We start from the raw sequence: 17557 nt of genomic DNA on the forward strand, positions 1-17557 counted from the left end.
CATAGGCACGTGCTTACTCCACCGTGCCAGCTGACATCAATATAAGGATCTGTACTTAAAATGGTGATGACGGCACCAAGAATAGGTGCGTCTGTGTTAGGTACTTGATCCGTTAAGAAAGACAGAACGATAACGTGAAGTGAGTAGCAACTGGAGAAAAGGGTTAAAATTTTAATTAGAGGCGAATGTTTGCCGGATTGAACACCCCGCGAATCCTGCAGACTTGGTTATCTGGAATGGCACATACCCGAAAGGGGGCAAGCCCTGGGGCTTGGATGTGCTCCTCAGCCCTCTTGCAGCCCTCTTGTGTGCACGGGTCTCCCCCGAAGGTCCTCTGCCCTGGCTGCGGCCCTCTCGGGCGACACTGGCAGGGAGATCTGCGTGGTGCCCCAGCTCATCCTCCCCCGTGCTGTGCTGCTGTGCTCCTGTGCTTACCCTCTCTGAGGCTCAGCAGCTCACCTGTAAATGGAGTCAAGGATAAGCCAACACAAGCTTTCTCCAGCAGGACCAAGTGAAATCTCACATGCAAAGCATTTACCACAGACATGCCCTCGAGCCTGGCACCCGGAAAACGAGAGAAGTTGACAGCTGCCTCGGCTGCTGGCGGTCCCAAGAGGACCAGATTCAACGCCTCTTCTGGAACGCTGGGAGTGCAGTTCAGCCTCCAGTGCACGGAATAAGAAAGCACTTCTGCGAGAGTGAGTCACATGATGGGACACTGGGCTGACGTGGTGGGATTCAGGTTGACCAGTCGAGTAGATCATCCTACAACGTTCAAGGTTAAAATTTAAGTCTACCCCTCTTGTCGGGAGGCAGTGGGGAGGACTGGGGCTGGGTTTTCACACAGTTCATTTAAAACCAATAGTCATAAAAATACCATATTTCTGTCTAGATTTTTATTTTCACTTAACATTTAAACATTTTTCCAATTAAACTCACACTCTGAAATTGGTCACGGAAATGCTGTTTTTATTTTCAAGTAGAAAGTTGTTGGAAATCCTAATTGATGCCATATTTTTTTTTTCAAAGAGTCTTTGGGTGGCATTTTGCAGGAAATGCACAATAAACAGAATCAGGAACTCAGGCCAGCAGGATGTGCTGTGATTAAATGTCCATAGTGTCCTTCAGTGCAATTCCCCACGAGGCATTTCCGAGTGGAGACATGCACAGACCTCATGCCCTCCTTGAGTGCAGCTGCGACCAAGCAGTGACCTTGGCCACCTGGAGAACAAGGGCCTAATGCTGTGTGTCGTAAGATCACAACTCAACCACCTCGGTCCTTTGGTCGCTGACCCGCTGCCTCCCCTGGAGATGGGAGTGGGGGCCATGCCGGGGCCATCTCCAGCTCAAGTTTGCGCCCAAGGCCAGGCTGAAGGTAGATCTAAAACAAAATGGGCACCCTTGTCTGAGCAAACCAGTGGAGGAGGGGGCAGGGGAGGGGCTGTCGGTTCTGGGGGCCGTCGTATACCGCTTAATCACGGTTAATTCTCCCAACAGCCCTGTAGGTAAAGCCACAGAGATCATCCCCATTTCACAGATGATTAAAGTGAGGCTCAACCAAGTCAACTTATCTAAGTTCTGAGTAGCAGACCCCAGGCAGTGGGACAACAGAACATCTCTGCTTAACCCAGCACAGATGATCATTTCTGTTATTTATTACTATTTATTTTTTAATCAGAGAGAGGCTTACAGAGAGGCAGGCAGGATCCCCACAGCTGATGATGGGGTGGTAGGGCTGTCTACAAATGGAGCTTCCACCCGTGTCCCCAAGTCCTGGAGGCAGGGGCCTTTGGGGATGGAATTGGGAACACCGCAGTTGCTAGGAGGTGCCAGCCTTCCCACATCTCTAACCGAAGGACCTAGAGTGCCAAGGTGCCAGGGACAGGAGAGCCCAGATGACCGCCGAGACCACAGAGCCCCGGCTTCTCTCCAGGCTGGGATGTCAGAGTCAGAGGCTCCCGACTCCCAGCTGTCCCTGTCCCCCACTTGCTGTGGTCACTTCCAGCTCAGGCGGCAGGATGCCTTCGTACCAGAGCCCAGAGCCTGACTGCAAGTCTGCACCGGATTGCTGGTTCCAACAAAGGAGAAACAGAAGACCACTGGGCAGGAGATGACGAGGACGAAGGAGAGCCCCAAAAGTCCTTGACTTCACTTGGCGGTTTCCCTTTGTGCATCCGTCTGTGTGTCCCCGGGACCTTGGAGAGGCCAAAGCAGCCTCAGATGGCACAACTGAGGACTCAAGACTGAGTGAGAGCTGCTAGAAAAGCATGGGGGTTCTTTAGCGTTGCTCAGAATTGCCTTCTCTGTATCTTCCCGTTGGTTGCTTTGAAATAATCTCTACCTTTGACTCCTCATGTAAGCTACAAGGGCACAAAGGATGTATAGCTATTATAATAAGTGACACATGCGGTTGTCCTACCAAGAAAACAATGCTCCCTGTTCTGCTTCATCCACAGGGTTTGTTGAGACAACCAAATAAAATGATAATGAAGATAATGATGATAATAACTGTTATTATAATCAGAGAAAAGCTTGCCTGGAGGTTACCTCGTGTCTCCCTCTGTGCTTTGCCTCCACTCGCTGGGAGGAGCCCAAGTGCTGAGTATTAATTTCCCTGTAATTATCATCATAGATTGTCTTTTAAAAATATAATTGAAGATGGTAGTATTTTAAATAATTTATTTCTTTTGCTAATATGGATCAACTTACTAACTCACTTCAACATAAGACCACATGGCTTAATTAAGGGTCCTATCTAATGGCAAAGAATAGCATGGACCCCTTCAAAATAGTGTTTCCAGATGGTTCTATTACATCAATTGTAAGAGAATACACATTTATTAAGTGGTTTTGAAACAGCAAATTGCTACCCAACAGCACTTTTTCCTTGAAAAAGAAAAATATCCATCTGCCCCATTGTGCTGTGGGTGTTCACCTAGAGCCCACCTGGGAAGCTGGGACAGGGAGGTATGTGAGACCCCGTCGGCACTGCCTGTGCTTTGAAGTGTGCACAAGCTTTGCTCTCGCTCACCAGCGTGCCCACAGAGTGCACACTGCTAGTTCAACTGCCTTAACACCTTCCACCAGACTGCGGGGCCGTCCCCTTCATCTCCCCGCACTGGGAAGCGTGGCTCATTTGACCTGATTCCTATATTTCAAACGGTTCCATAAATCTCATCTGTGACAAAAAGATCAAGACAATTCGTTCCCTAAAGAAACCAAGCTCTGCTCAGATGCTGGGATGAGTAAATGCAGTGCTCTTTACCTTATACAAAATTATTTACGTTAATACCTAATTGTTTACATGAGGGTTTTTTTTTTATCTCTTTCCTCTCAATTGGTTATACTATCAAAATCTGATGTAAAATTCAAACCTACAAAGAACAGACATGTTTATAGCTTCTAAGAACTTAGAAAATGTTCCCTGTTGAAGATCATATTTTTAATGTGCTCAAATTTTCTTAATAAGTTATATTAGTAGGACTTGAATTGGTAGGATTTGGGGGTAAGAGGCTATAGATGACTCATTTTAAAACATGAGCACAGTTTTGGGACAAACTACCTGCCTAAATAGAATTTAAATGTCTTGTACTGACCGCTGGAGCCCAGTGCTCAGAGAAGCATGCAGCCTGCCACATTGCAAGCACTCAATTTCAATTCAACTTCTTAAATGAAAAATATTATTTCTAAGACGGATTTACGAAAGAAAAGAAACAACACAAGAACAAAGCAGGAAAAAAAAGAACAAGGGCCACTAATTCCTTTTAGTTTTGCAAATGGTACATCTTTTTATCCAAAGAGCTTCTGCCTTGCAAATTTCAACAAGGGAATTCTGCTCCTTTCGATTCATTCCATCAAGATGTGAAAAATGATTAGTTTAGAATTCTTTGGTATTCGACCTAGCTAATTTGTGAGACATTCAAGCTCAAAATATGCCCAAAGTGATTTTCTGGGAATACATCCTGCTGACAAAGTAGGTCAAATCCATTCTGGTGCTTTCTTAATTTTCCTGGTTGCCCACTACCTTCTGATGAAACCATGAACCCATTTCACCCACCTGCTCTTAGAGGCTACCAAGCCCCGGGTTCCATTGTCTGGTCTGGTCCTGATTCCAGGAATGCCTGCAAACCACAGTGTTCTCACCCATTTCTTCCTGAGGCTGCGGGTGGGTGACACACTTCCATCTGACCAACTACACCTGTGTCTACACTGCAGAAACTCACTGAGGCTTGGCTGATGGGCTGGTTGCTAGAATTTGCCGTAATGTTTCATTTCCATTTTTACTGAATACACTACAATTCTTTTCATTCAAAAATATAGTATTTAGCCTTCTTACTGTGTAGACTACAAGGCTATAATTTTTCCCTCTCCTTGACCTGCTTTCTACTTCCTAGTCTCTTCCCTCTGAGAAATCCATTCCTGAATCTCAAAAGTTGGTATGAGGGTCACAGATTCAGTACCTCTACCCAATGCTGGACTCTAGTTCCGTCAGCAACTAAGGATGCAGAGACCAGGTCATTTACCTCCAAATATCACCTTTTGTCTCCAATAACCGGTCCTGGAAAGACACGTTCTGATCCTTCTGTACCCAGAAATCCTCATTCATAGAATGGAGATGGTGACACCCGGTCCTTCCCGAGGACAACGAGGTCATACGTGGTAACGTGCTTTGAGCTACTCAGAGGAGGTGTCTAACAAATGCCTTTTTAATTGAAATAACGAGACCAGATCTCAAAGGCCCATCAGCTAATAATCACTCTAAAGCTTTGTATGTTACATGGGATGGCAGCCTCTTCCCATCCGTCTTCTCCAACCGTTTGGGACCCTCTTCAATGGGTAGATGTTTCTGAATAGCATACTGCTATGAGATAATGAAAATGATTGCAAAATGACAGTCAAGCAGGGCTTCAATTCACCATGCCGATTGTCCAGACAGGCTACCCAGCGACTGGGGAGCTGACATAGAAACATCTCCTTAGAATAAAATTCCATCCCTTGGCGCATATTCCATTGGCTTCCTCTGCTCCTGCTTCCGCTGGTATCTGGCCTTCTGGTAGAAAATGATGATGATGATGGTGACGATATTTAGAAGAATGACGAGCAACATGAGCCAAAATGAGTACCCGTAATGGTGGGTCACTCCTTTATGAGTGACCTTTGGGTAAAGTACCTGGGACAGTTCTTCTGAGAGGTGATTGGACTGTGTGTTCCCCACAAATAGGATCATGGTCAGGAAAATAAAGGATGCTGAAAAAAAAATTAACTTCTGTTAATGAGATGGCAATTCATATTTTTAATGTCACTTATTTTCTTCATGGAATATGCACTCTCTGGGCATTTATTGAATACCGATGCTGGGCTGGCACTCTTTAGGCATTAGAACAAATACAAAAGAAATGTAAGACACATACCAGGCTCTAAGCACATGGTGCTGAGAATGGTGCAGGGCAGCGTCTGACCAAGAGCACAAATCCGGCTCAAATCCTTTCAGAAGGGGCTGTGAGGTGTAATTACTAATAATAATGATGGTGATGATGGTCAAATGAGATATCAGTCAGCCCACTGCCTAGGGCAACCACATAGTAGACATGCTGAATGTATGAGTGAAAGAAGGAAGGAACAGGAAAGTCACTAGAGAAACTGGCTAAGAGGACCGGATGGGTGAAAATGAGCTGGGAAGGATGAGGAAGGAAAACAGTTTCAAGCAGAGGAGGCTGCGCAGGCAAATTTGCAGGGTGCACACTGAGCTCGGCGGTCCCGGCAGCGAGGGAGGTGAGGCCAGCTCGGGGGGAGATCCCGAGGCTTCTGAGCATTGGAAATAGAAGATGGGATCCCCCTCCGGCCCCCAAAGCCTCAAACACCAGCTCACACCACACCCAGGGGAGCCACTGTTGGCATCGTTTATGAAATTGCCCCGACTCCTGTCTGCCCCTAACCACCTGGCTCCTTCAGCTTCCTGGACCCCAACCACTTAGGCAGGCCTGGAGGAGCCCCAGGGAGCAGGAGGAGCTCCAGATGCTCAGCTGACTAGCCCGTCCCTGTGGGTGGGATGCCTGTGATCCCACTGTCTCCCATCTGAGTCTTGGGTGTCTCAGGCCAGGGTGGGGCAGAGGGCAGGCTGGGGTCAGAGGGCACAGGGGCACATGAGGAGGCATTGCCATTCACTCTCCTCAAAGTAGAACAGCTCCTGCTCCTGCCACCTAAGATGGTTTTTCACTTTTTATCTTCCCTTTTGTATTCAGCACACTGCACTGCCTTAGAGAGCAGTCCTGGGTTTGAGCTTTCAGAGCTGCCCTGGCCACACTGGACAAGGAGGGCAGGCTGAGGGGCCTGGCGGGCCCCAGTTCACATCCTCCAAAGGGGAGAGAAGGCTGGTGCTTAGGCACAGGGACTAGCACAGCCAGGCTGTGGCCGTCGCAGGTTCCCAGCACTCGAGGCCACCAGGGAAACCCCAAGGACAAAAGTCCTTCAGGACCCACTCCACGGGACTCCTCGCCCCCTGACATTAACTCCTGGAGTCAGACACGACCCGGCCATGGCCCATGCCCAGGGGTGCCCTCCAAATGGCCCCCCAAAGGACCTTAATTAGATGGTGTGTGTATGTGTGTGTGCAAGGAAAATGCTTTACCGGCCCTTGATGGTACACTTTCATCTTTGACTTAATGATTTTCTTTCTTAATAATTTGTACCTACAAAAGCCCCCGCCTCTGACGCTCTCCCTGTGCCTTAATTATCCTTCATTATGTGCTTGTGAAGGTTCTTGTAAAAGCATCATCACAAAGGAACAGGGTGAATACAGGGTTAAACACTTTTTCTAAAGGGGACGCCTATAGCTTTGATTTAAACCAGGAAGGACCACCCCACAAAGGCCAAGCTGAGGCAGTTCCCTTTAGGGACAGGAGGCCCAGTGGCAGGGACTTTCTCTGCCCCTAACCACCTGGCTCCTTCAGCTTCCTGGACCCCAACCACTTAGGCAGGCCTGGAGGAGCCCCAGGGAGCAGGAGGAGCTCCGGATGCTCAGCTGACTGGCCCGCCCCTGTGGGTGGGATGCCTGGGACCCCACTGTCTCCCAACTGAGTCTTGGGTGTCTCAGGCCAGGGTGGGGCAGAGGGCAGGCTGGGGTCAGAGGGCACAGGGGCACACAAGGAGGCATTGCCATTCACTCTCCTCAAAGTAGAACAGCTCCTGCTCTATCGCGAAGCCCACCTCCTCTTTTCCCCTGGGGACCGTACCCATGTATCTGCCAGCAAAGGAGAATTGCCCAAACCCAGCCCCCACAGGGGTCGGCAGCACCCGTGAAGCTAACCCCAGGACACCCCTGAAGTTAACCTGCCCTCTGCCCCTACCCCCCCCCCCCCCAGCTTGAAGACCTAAGGCAAGGATTCCTCAAAGACTGAGGTTCTGGGTTTATAGAAAACCTGGGTTTTCCGGGTTATAGAAAAACAGAGTTTTATAGAAAAACAGAGTTTATAGAAAACAGAGTTTTCTATAAGTTCTCCAGCCTTCAAGAGTCTCCAGAGGGCAAAGCACTGGGGTGGAGGAGGCTGCAAGGGCCCCTTAGCGGAAGCCAGATGCAAAGTCAAAGCCAAAAGCTGAACAAAGATTCCCCTGCAGGGCTCCATCAGAATTTGTCTCCTCCCAACACATCAATGCTTCGGATTATTTTTCTGCCCACCTACTTGCCCCTCTCTCTGTGTTAGAACTTGTCCCTGAGCTGGGGGAAGGAATGTGCCATGAATTCTCTCTCTGTCAAACAATCTTTGTCATTAGAAGTAGGTGGGAAAGGAAGAAGGCGGCCTCAGGCCCTTTTTCCAGTGACCCCATTTATTCATCTTTCTCCTCCAGCCACAGCTTTGGGGTCTGCCATGTGCAAGGTCAGCCTGCTCTCAGCTGCTGAGGAAGGCTCGGCTTTGCAGAAAACTGTTTCCTTCTTGGTGCGGCCAAGGGCTGGGTTTTGAGCCCTCGCAGGGTGTAGACGCAGGCAGTGCTGGGTCTGTGCTCGCTCGCTGTTCTGCTGCTGGTCCCCTCCTTCTCCTGCATTTTCCTCCAGGGAGCCCAGATTTTCCTCTGGGTTTGCTGAAAGTGGGCATAGGCTAGAGAGGCCAGCAGCGTCTCACCTTAACGAGGAAGAGCCTGGCTACCTAAAAGTGGGGGGAGTACCGAGGAAATCAAGAGACGGAGCCAGGCGTAGGAAGAGCGTTCTGATGGCATGGCTAGAGACCCTGAATCCAGCTGTACCTGAAGCTACTGCTTCCCCAGGCTTGTCATTTCATGAGCAAAAATAAATTTTAAATGATCCAGTTTTTGCCCACCAACTAGCACCAAATGATCCAGCTGTTGGTTTAGGTGACAGAGACAAACTGTAATCATAAAAATAGCTTAGTGAATGATTCTGGCATTTGAGTCAGAATGTCTGAGTTCATAAGCAAGTTCCTTAGCCTGCCTGACACTTGGGTAGCTCTGCTGTCAGATGGGAAGGACTTACTCTAAATCCATGGGACTGTCACACGTCACCCATACTGGAAGCTCATTGCACCTGGGGACGTGTTTTTACCACCACTTAACAAAAACATGGAAAGGAAGGAAAAGGCCATTCATGCAGGAATTGGCTAAATCAACCTGACACCAAAATCCCTGGGCTGAGCTGGGACTATGGACTGGGCATGTGTCCAGAGGTGCCCAGGACACTCCAATTTTCACCTGTTGTCCTGACTTCATTATCAAGAGTGCCCCTGCTACTTTGAAGGCATCCCTGCATGGTGAGAGGCAGGGCTCCCCACATCAGCTCACACTGGCCTTTCCCGGCTCTGAGTTCAGTGGCCTCACACTGGCCACAAGAGAAGTTGTTATAATGTAGACTGACCAGTGACACATCAGAGGGACTGTTTCTGAGCTTCTCACAGCATGCAAGGGCCTCTTCCAGCCCCGGCTCATGACGAGGGGGCCTCCCACGGAAGCAAAGGATGAAGCTGCCCCAAGTTCCTCCCCAGACATTCCGAGCAGCTTTCCTGTGCATGGAAGTTTCTTGTCTCTGTTAAATGAACCGCCTGGAACTGACATGGAACACCCCTTTCGTTGGACAGGCCTCCTCAGGCCTACTCCTGGGGTCAGGTTTGGGTGTGGAGAGGGAGTGGTTAGGAGAACCCCTAACTTGGCAGGGGTAGGGTCTTGGAGGGAGGCTGGACAAGCCAGAGAGGCCCTGACTCTGGCCAGAGCAGAGGCAAGTTGTGATCCACTTTCCATCCTAGCTCCATCCCCCACCCCAGCAATCCCACTCCACACACCCCTCAAATAACCTAGCAGCAACACAGTGTCACCCAGAGCTCACAGGGACCCCACAAGAAGGGTGAGGGCCCCAGATATCCTGAATGACAGGATTGTGGTTTTCTGTGCATAGCCATGACCGACGGGGTTCACTTGGATGCTTGGAGTTGAGCCCACGGGGAATATATGCATATGGCAGCGAGAAGAAGCAATTCCAAGTGTGTGTGCCCACGTGTGTGTGACTTCCATACATCTCAAGGGGCCTAATTTGGAGTTAAGCACACGCAGAGGCTCAGCGAATGCTCTGTGGATCTGTGTGTATTTTGCTTTAACTTGTCATATTAGATACTCAAAAGTAAATTTAAAAATTACATATTTCAATGCCTTCTCCTCACAGTACTCTTTACCTGCCTCCAGTGCATTTGCAACAGAATTCTATTTCCAAGAGATGCTCAATCAGGGAGGCAGCTTGAAGAAAATAAAACCCAGTTCCTAGTGTGAAGCCCAGCACAGAGGTTTTCATAATAGCCCCTGGCCGGAAGCGTGTGCATTGGAGGGGGGCAGAGAGGCAGAGGGGCCGTAGACTCCCCAGCAGTGCTTTCCTTCTCCCCACGACTCACCGCTGAGGCCGCTCCAGGTGTAGACGCCCACGGGGCCCAGGAAGGTCTGGTAGGGGTTGCTGATGCTGTTGTAGAAGGTAAACCCAGAACTCAGCAGTGCTGTGGACAGGCTGAGGACCAGGGACAAGATAACCACCCAATGCAGGGTCTTTTGGGAAGAGTTGTTCAATATTCCTAAAACTGAAACAAAGTTTGATAAGTGAGTGCACGAACCATAAATGCCCACTCCAGGCCCCAGGCTCCCCGGCCCGCAGGCCCCGTGCTCCTTCCCGGGTCTGCTCTCCCAGACACTTAGTAGAAAGGAACAGGCGAGCCGAATTCTTCTAAGTGCCAACCGCATTCTGTAAAACTTGCCTATCTTTTCTTAACATAAGATGGGAAAACGCCTGTGCAGGAGTCTACTGGCTCTCTGTTTGAGTGTTGTAATTCTGTCAGCTCAGCATATTTTGTTTTTAATCAACAGTGCTTTATGGGGTGGTAAATTTCCCTCCCATTGGACAGACAGTGGACACAGAAAAGATGTGACCAGCTGAGTCTGTGATCAGGCATCCTAAGAACATCCTGAGGGGCTGGTGGCCAAGGTGCCTTTCCATAAAGATGCTCACCTAGCAAGCGAAGTGACCCCGAGGGCACCAGGTTGTGCTGAGCCCAGAGCTAGGAGCCTCCAGGAAGAGGGGACTGGGGTAGGGACAAGCCAGGGAAGTTGCAGCGAGAGGCAGCAGGTGGGGGTGTGATAGCAAGAGGAAGGACACAGCAGTGAGAAAGGGTAGAAAAGAAAGGGGGGGTGAGAAAGCAAAGAGGGCAGGAGAGAGGCAACGTGGGAGCTGGCTCACACACCAGCCACTCACCCCTGGAAAGCCCATGAGAGGACAGAGGGACAGGAGGGGGGTGAGTTATCAGCAGGGCGGCGTGGAGAACGATGTACTCAGTGAGGGGGGGCAGGGTCAGCCAACACACGGGCACATCCTGGCGCTTGGTGGTGATGCTCTGTTTCATAATTTCTGCTAATGACCTTTAGAACTTGGATAAATTCTCAGCGCACCTCTCTTAGCTAAGCGCCCCAGGTAACTCTAAAACAGCGTGCTGGTTAGATTAAAGAGGTGGGTATGCCAGTCACCTCCTCCTGCCTCACCTGGGTGGGGCTGGGTGGGGTCAGCCCACCACTTGCCTTCTGCAGGGGCTGTCTGCCCTCGGTGTTGGGGGGATGGGGGAACTGGATGTTATGAAGGCCCCGACTTTGGACTGAGCCTCCTGTGTCTTTTTCTGATAGGGGAAATGCAATGGTTGGGGGGATTTGCATTGCTTTAATTTAGCCCACACCATTCTGAAATGAGTAGAGGGTGATACCAAAGAGCAAGCAGAAGTAGAAAATGAAACCAACAGGACACACCCAATCCAAGGCGCAGGGTGGAATGCTGCACAGATGTGTCCATTAGTCACCACTGGAAGAGCTCTTTCGCACTGCATGCTCACCCAGCTTCTACCTTGGGCACGAAATGGGAAAGTCCAGGATCTAATTAGAACTCCACTGGGGACTGAATGAACTTTCACCTTAGCCAAGTTTGGTGACTTCGGGTATTGGGTATTTCACTGAAAAATTGCAATTGCAGTACAAGGAAAATGTCATGTTCAAAGCACCAAAAAAGTACCCTGGAGGAGTTTTCTGCTTTATGCACTTTTTATTAAAAGCTGCAAATGTACATGCGTGTGTGGTTAATGCTTCACTTTCCCAGAGTAAGTTAGAAAATCACCGTTGAGTTTAGCTTTGCTTTTGACTTTTGGGAAGATCTCCAAGACAGGATTTTTCAAAAGGCGGCCCCATTGGAGACTGTTGACCCCCACTTTGCTATTGTCAACTTAAGCTGATTGTTTCTCGCCATTTGAGCTGCTGTTATTTAAAATTATTTTTCAGCATTCTCAATTCCCTGCCACGGAGGTATGACAGCTATGTCTCAGCTCCAGCTCCAGGCTTAGCGCTCAAACAATGAAAGCTGAAAACCCAGAGAAGTTTGCAAGAATTAACTAACAATAAACCTCACTAACATCTGACAGCTGCTCTCTGCCTACGAAATTAGCAAATACATTCAGTTCTCTTTCTCCCTTTTAGAGGGCAAGCTTTTGAATCGGGAGAGCCACCCTCACAATTGGAACTAATTGCTGCTGATTTTGGCAGCCCAGGGAAAAGGGGCCAAGAACAGTGTGGCCTGGGCCGAGGCAGCTGGGTAGCAGGAAGGAGCTGCAGGGATGAGGGTCACAGGGCAAGGGGGGTGGGCATGGTGAGGGGTGAGGGCGGGGGCAGGAGGGACTCCCGAGATAGGGAGATTTAACCCCTGCAGACCCCACTTGCCTTCCAGCGCTTCTAGCTCTGTTTTTCTCCAGGTCCTTAGAAATTGAGGGCGCATAAGTGACATGTTGTGGGTCTTTGTGCCCCCACTTCCTCTCTGTGAAGCAGCTAATCATTTATAAACTGTCATTTCTGATCCTCAGAGGACCTCCCCCAGGTGGAGAGCAGATCAGATTTTGAAATACTAGACATTCATAGCATGTTGGGCACTGCCTTTTATTGTATAAGGTGATATTGTACCTGCGTGCGAACATCCTGTACTTTTCTTGGAGAGTGTGTACCTTTTTATGTGAGATTAATTCCTTGACTTTCTCACTAGAGTGGCCAGATGATGAGCTCCAGGTGGTGGGCATGTTTGCTTTGCTCACCATTGGATGGATGCCCAGAGTCTGTTGAAAAAAAAGTCATCCATTTCCCAATAATACACAATGCTGTGAGGAAGTAGTAAGATGTACTCAGAGGAGGACAAATTGTTACAACTTTTTCTAACGGGTGAACATAGCAACCGACACAGTTAATTTCACATACTTTGACTCATTTCCAGAAATCTAAGCAAAGAAATCATCAGAGATTGGACAAAGATTTGTGCCTAAGAATGGTCATTGCAAAAATTTTTTTCAATAATAACTTCAGAACAGAAAGAACACAAGGGTCAGCAATAGTGATGCATGTGTGCACATATCTCCATTCATTCATTCATTCCACAGATCCATGCTGAGTGTCCCCTCCGTGCCGGGAGGAGGGCCTCCAGCCATTGGTGCTCACTAAACTGGAAGATCTCAGAGGGTGACCTGGGAGCTCTCCAGAAGGTGTCTGCAGCCTCCAGGACTCTCTTGGAGAGGAGAGTGGCCTGAACGCAGGGGCGGCCTTTTCTGTCCCCTACCCTCGCCAAACTGCAGTGTACCAGACAGCTCTGGGAGCACATGGCATGCAGGTCCTTGCCAGAAAAATAATCTGTTTTGTGTGGGGGGTGAGGGGGTGAGGGGTAGGGGTGGGGGCCGTCAGGAAAGGGCTCATGAACTTGGGAAAAATTGACACCATTTGTTCTTTTCTCTGCAATTAATTCTGGGTTTTTGCAGCAGATTTGTTTTCCTCTTTATTTTTAGCTCAGGCTAATAGCACAATTTTAAGTTTCCCGAGAACAAGCAGGGGTGGGTAGACAAAGGCGACGGTGGGCAGGGGGAAGCCAGATTGGGGTGAAACTGCTAGTTGAAAGGCCAGCCAAGCTCCAGGGCCTTCGCTCAGGCTGCCTCAGTTGTCTGTAGGGTCGTGTCAGGAGCTTGGTCTTATAAATGACTTCAGCATCAGGGAGCTGAAAAACAATACCCAATACGGTGACGCCTGCCGGTCAATCTAGCCCTTGGCCGCGGTGGAAGCTGGTGGTGTTCAGCTCTGAATTAGGAGCATCCTGTATTAGCACCACCTGGAAGCATGTTTAAAAATAGGAACGTCAGGCCACCCCAGACAGTCCGGTTTAATTGGTCTGGAGGGGGTCGAGTCCCTCCCAGCTGACTCAGCCTGAGTCTGGGCAGCACAGCTGCAGGCAAAGTGGTGGCTCAAAGGACAAGGAACCTACAAACCCAACCATCTTGGAACCAAGAACAAAGAGACCCAGTGTTATGTGAACGGAAACATCTTCAATAAAACTTTCCCCATCAAAGTGATTCTGTAAAAATATATGTTTCAGTCGGCGTGTTGGCGTGGGGGATATGCACTCCGAGGAACTCCATATCCTAGTGCAAGGGATTCACAACTCCATCATTGCCAGGGTGAGAAGGATTACGCGTTTCACCCCTTGGACTTTGACTACATTTTCACAAAGTTAAGGGGCTGTCTTCTTTTCGAGAACAGTGTTTATGCAGCATCCGAGACCCCAAAGCAAAGAGAGGGCACAGCAGAGGTAGCCAATATCCTTCTACCATCTTCCTTTCCAAGATTCAGCTCAGATGGTCTGTCCTCCAAGGGCACTTTGCAGACCCACCTTCCCCACACCGGTTCTTAGGGTGACCTGCTCCTCCCTTTGCCCCTGCACCAAGGACAGGGAGTGGAATCTAACTGATGGTGGGTCTCGTGCATACCCACTAAGGCCAGAAGCCACAGACAGTCCCTCCCAGTCTGCAAACCCCTCACTCCCACAGCAGCCACTTGGTAAAGCTTTTTGAACTGAAATAAAGATATCCGGAATTCTCAGAATAGCACAGGCAGAGTCCTCAGTTGTCTGGATGTTTGGCAAACTGGCATGCATCTAGAGGGGACTGGTAAATCCCCCGGTCAGCCTGAGCCGGCCGAGCAATCTAATTACACATTAGAGAATTTCCTCAATAGGTTTGGCTGAACTGCTTTCCTCCCCAAATTGACCTACAGTTGGCTGCACTGCTTTGGCACTTCCATAATCAGCCATTGTCTCATCATTCTGCTCTTTCATTTCAAAATCTACAACCGGAATCGGAACATTGTGAAAAGTCCTATGCAAAAAAAAAAAAAAAGTAGCAGAGCTTTGCAATATTCATTGGTCTTAGAAGATTTTCACTGAAATCACCCTATACAAGAGGCTGACCAGCTTAACTTCTCCAATGGAAAGTCCATCCATTGGTACTGGGCAGGAGGGCAGTGTTCGTTGGAGTTTTACTGCACCGCCAATGATTGCTTCCTGTTTTGAAATAAGCCCAGTGTGGTCATGAGAAGCCAGAAGGAGAGTGTCCGTGCCACACTATAAATATTGCAATCTGCTCTCCTGTAAAGCATTTGTGACTCTTAAGCAGCTGAGCATCACATCATATGCCTGCTATCATGTGACTTCTCCCTATGAAAGAGAGTTGTTAGCAAGTTTTGCAGGTTCAATGATTACTAAAAATCATCTGCAATGAAAACCCTCTAGATTCGAAGGCTCCTTAGCAGATGCTAACCAGAGCGCTTGCTCAGTCCCTGCATCAACTGGGGGTGGTGCATCTGCCTAAGTTTCTGGAGGCTGGAAAGGAGCTCCAGGGCAGCAAATACAGGCAAAGCAAATGCAGGTATTCCAGCTACTTTGTGCTCTCCCCAACAGGCTGCCAGGGCCTCCACCCGCCTCAGGGCAGTCCTGGACATGCACAGGAAAGACTCTGTGATTACTGGGATCCCCTTCAAGCACTCTCATTGGAGACCACACTTCCGTGTCTTCACACGGGGTTTCAGTGCCACTTCCTGACCTGACCTGCCTTCTCTGGACCTTCCCTGAGCATAACTCATCAGAGCTTCCGCTGATCATTTATTTCAGAATCCACCTGGTCCCAAACAGATGCTGCATGAAGATAAAAAAAAAAAGCAATTGTAGGCTTTCTATCAAACATAAAATTTTTCAAAGGTATCTGGGGATTCAGAAACTAGTACACTTTTTGGTATGGAAAATATGAGGCACGTAACTGAAATGATGACTGACTCTTTGGAAGTCCTAGTTTCTGGTCGATGTAGAGTGAAGGTTCCTTAGGGGAAGCTGAGGCTGATGCCCGAGAATGGGGAAGGAGTGCTGCTGAAATATCAACTTGGCAGACGTCTAAACAGCAGCTGGGAATTATAAAGATGTTGCTTTGGAAATCATTTCATTAACAAAGTCAGAAACAAACTACACACCTAGAGTTACTGCCTACAGCTCAAGCTCCTATCTTTATTTATTACAAGAGAAATAAATATCACATTTGTACAAGATGGAAGATCATGTGTACCTTTAAGTCAAGTTGTAATGACTGCAGGACACTGAAAATGCCCTATAATACCTGCATGCAACACTTGTTCAAAGCAAAGTCCATTTAACATGCTGCATTTAAATCTACAGAATCTTCAGCACTAAACAATTTAAGTTTAGTTTTAAGTAATTCATAGGTGTTTTAAATTTAGAAAAGTATAATGGTATATATTTTGAAATTCAAATAAATAGCTAACAAGCCAACATTCTCAATGAATTTTTATTTTCCATCCATTGAGGTTGATAAAAAACTTCAGGAATTCTTATAAATAAAATTAATGGAATTAATGGAAATTTAACATCAGGTCCAACAACAATGAGATACTTTGGAGGTAAGAATGCAAATTCAAATCAGTTAAAGAAGTAAACTTGAAAAATAGGAAGAAGAAACCGGCTGTATTTTCCACTTTATTCTTTCACATGTATGTGCCTAATGAGATTCTTAACAGAAAGGCTACCATTCCAGCTAATAATCTACAGTTAATATATTTAAACTGCTATTCCTGACGGCTATTAGATACCATCTTGCTACTACCTATTCTTACTTAATTATTTACTTGTCGATAACCTTGGTAGGTACCATTTAAACACAGCCACTGCTAAAATGATTTAGATGATTGTGTGAAGAGACACAGCTAGAACCAAGAAAGGTAAAATAACGATACGGTGAGTTTTCTAAATTAAAATGTCTGTTCACATCCATAGCCTAACACAAGCTTAAGAAGAAATCATTTTGAACAGTTATTTTGGCCCAACTATAGCATGAAATGAATCACACCCAGTTAATTCGAGCTCAGCCTATCCACTCAAATTATTTTATCATTTACCTTCAAAAGCTTTGTCTGATTCCATAAGTCCTTGATCCAATTCTTGGACACTCTCACCACGAAAAAGTCCGTAAGTGATGACAATGCTGCCATTGGAGGCAAAGTCACTGATGGCGATTGTACTGGTGATCCACATTTGTGTCGCAAGCATAGAGCAAATCACAACGAAAGACCCAAAGCTTGAGAAAAAACTCGATAAGAACATCAGTGTTTTTTTTGTTGTAGGCATTTTCTTGGAAAAATGAATCTCCAAGGTTCAAAAATGAAAAACGTTTTTAAAATTTTTTTTTCACTCTATCATTTGGAGTCCAGTATTTGAAAATGGAGTCTAACCCTTTGTCGTAAAATATAAAGCCTTGTTCTTCGTGGGAAGGGTTCTGCTAATGAACATTGACCTATGATCATGGTCATAAACATTTTACAGTCACTGAACTTTGGTCTGGGGTGAAGGGTTGCTATGGGTACAGTCAACCAGCAGAAAACAAGGAGTAGGCATGCTCATCCCAGAGACTTCCTCAACCACACAATTAATGTATAACCTCTCTCTTGTCTTGGAAGCAAGTTCAGCCTACCATGTCAAAATAGGAACTGAATTCCTAAGGAAAACAAGGGCATAGAAGAGCTGTACCACCAAATGTTGAAGCCAACAACTCTTTCAAGTCCCATATCTTTCAAGAATTAACTGATTAGTCATCTTGACCCTTACAACCATTCTGAAAAGTTATACCTTCCTCAAAGCTACTGTGGAGTAGAAAGAGAAAGGTTTACATCTCCCTTCCTT

General features: G+C 47.6%; 1 protein-coding gene across 2 annotated transcripts; it reads right to left on the reverse strand.

Moving 5' to 3' along the window:
* Nucleotides 1-391: 391 nt before the first annotated feature.
* Nucleotides 392-17133, reverse strand: CLRN3 (clarin 3). 2 transcript variants are annotated; one of them, XR_013161811.1, is made up of 4 exons: nucleotides 16777-17133; nucleotides 9885-10064; nucleotides 4058-5247; nucleotides 392-2360 (listed from the first exon to the last, which is right to left on the reverse strand). XR_013161811.1 is itself a non-coding variant. In XM_077126403.1 (3 exons), exons 1-3 carry the CDS (start codon nucleotides 17003-17005, stop codon nucleotides 4976-4978), a joined length of 681 nt encoding a protein of 226 aa, XP_076982518.1. In that variant the 5' UTR covers nucleotides 17006-17133; the 3' UTR covers nucleotides 392-4975. The 2 variants fall into 2 exon arrangements, 1 of the variants encoding a protein (XP_076982518.1); XM_077126403.1 differs by having other exon boundaries at nucleotides 392-5247.
* Between the last annotated feature and the right edge of the window lie 424 nt (nucleotides 17134-17557).

This window comes from Tamandua tetradactyla, chromosome 13 (genome assembly GCF_023851605.1).
Source record: "Tamandua tetradactyla isolate mTamTet1 chromosome 13, mTamTet1.pri, whole genome shotgun sequence".
Taxonomy (NCBI): Eukaryota; Metazoa; Chordata; class Mammalia; order Pilosa; family Myrmecophagidae; genus Tamandua; species Tamandua tetradactyla.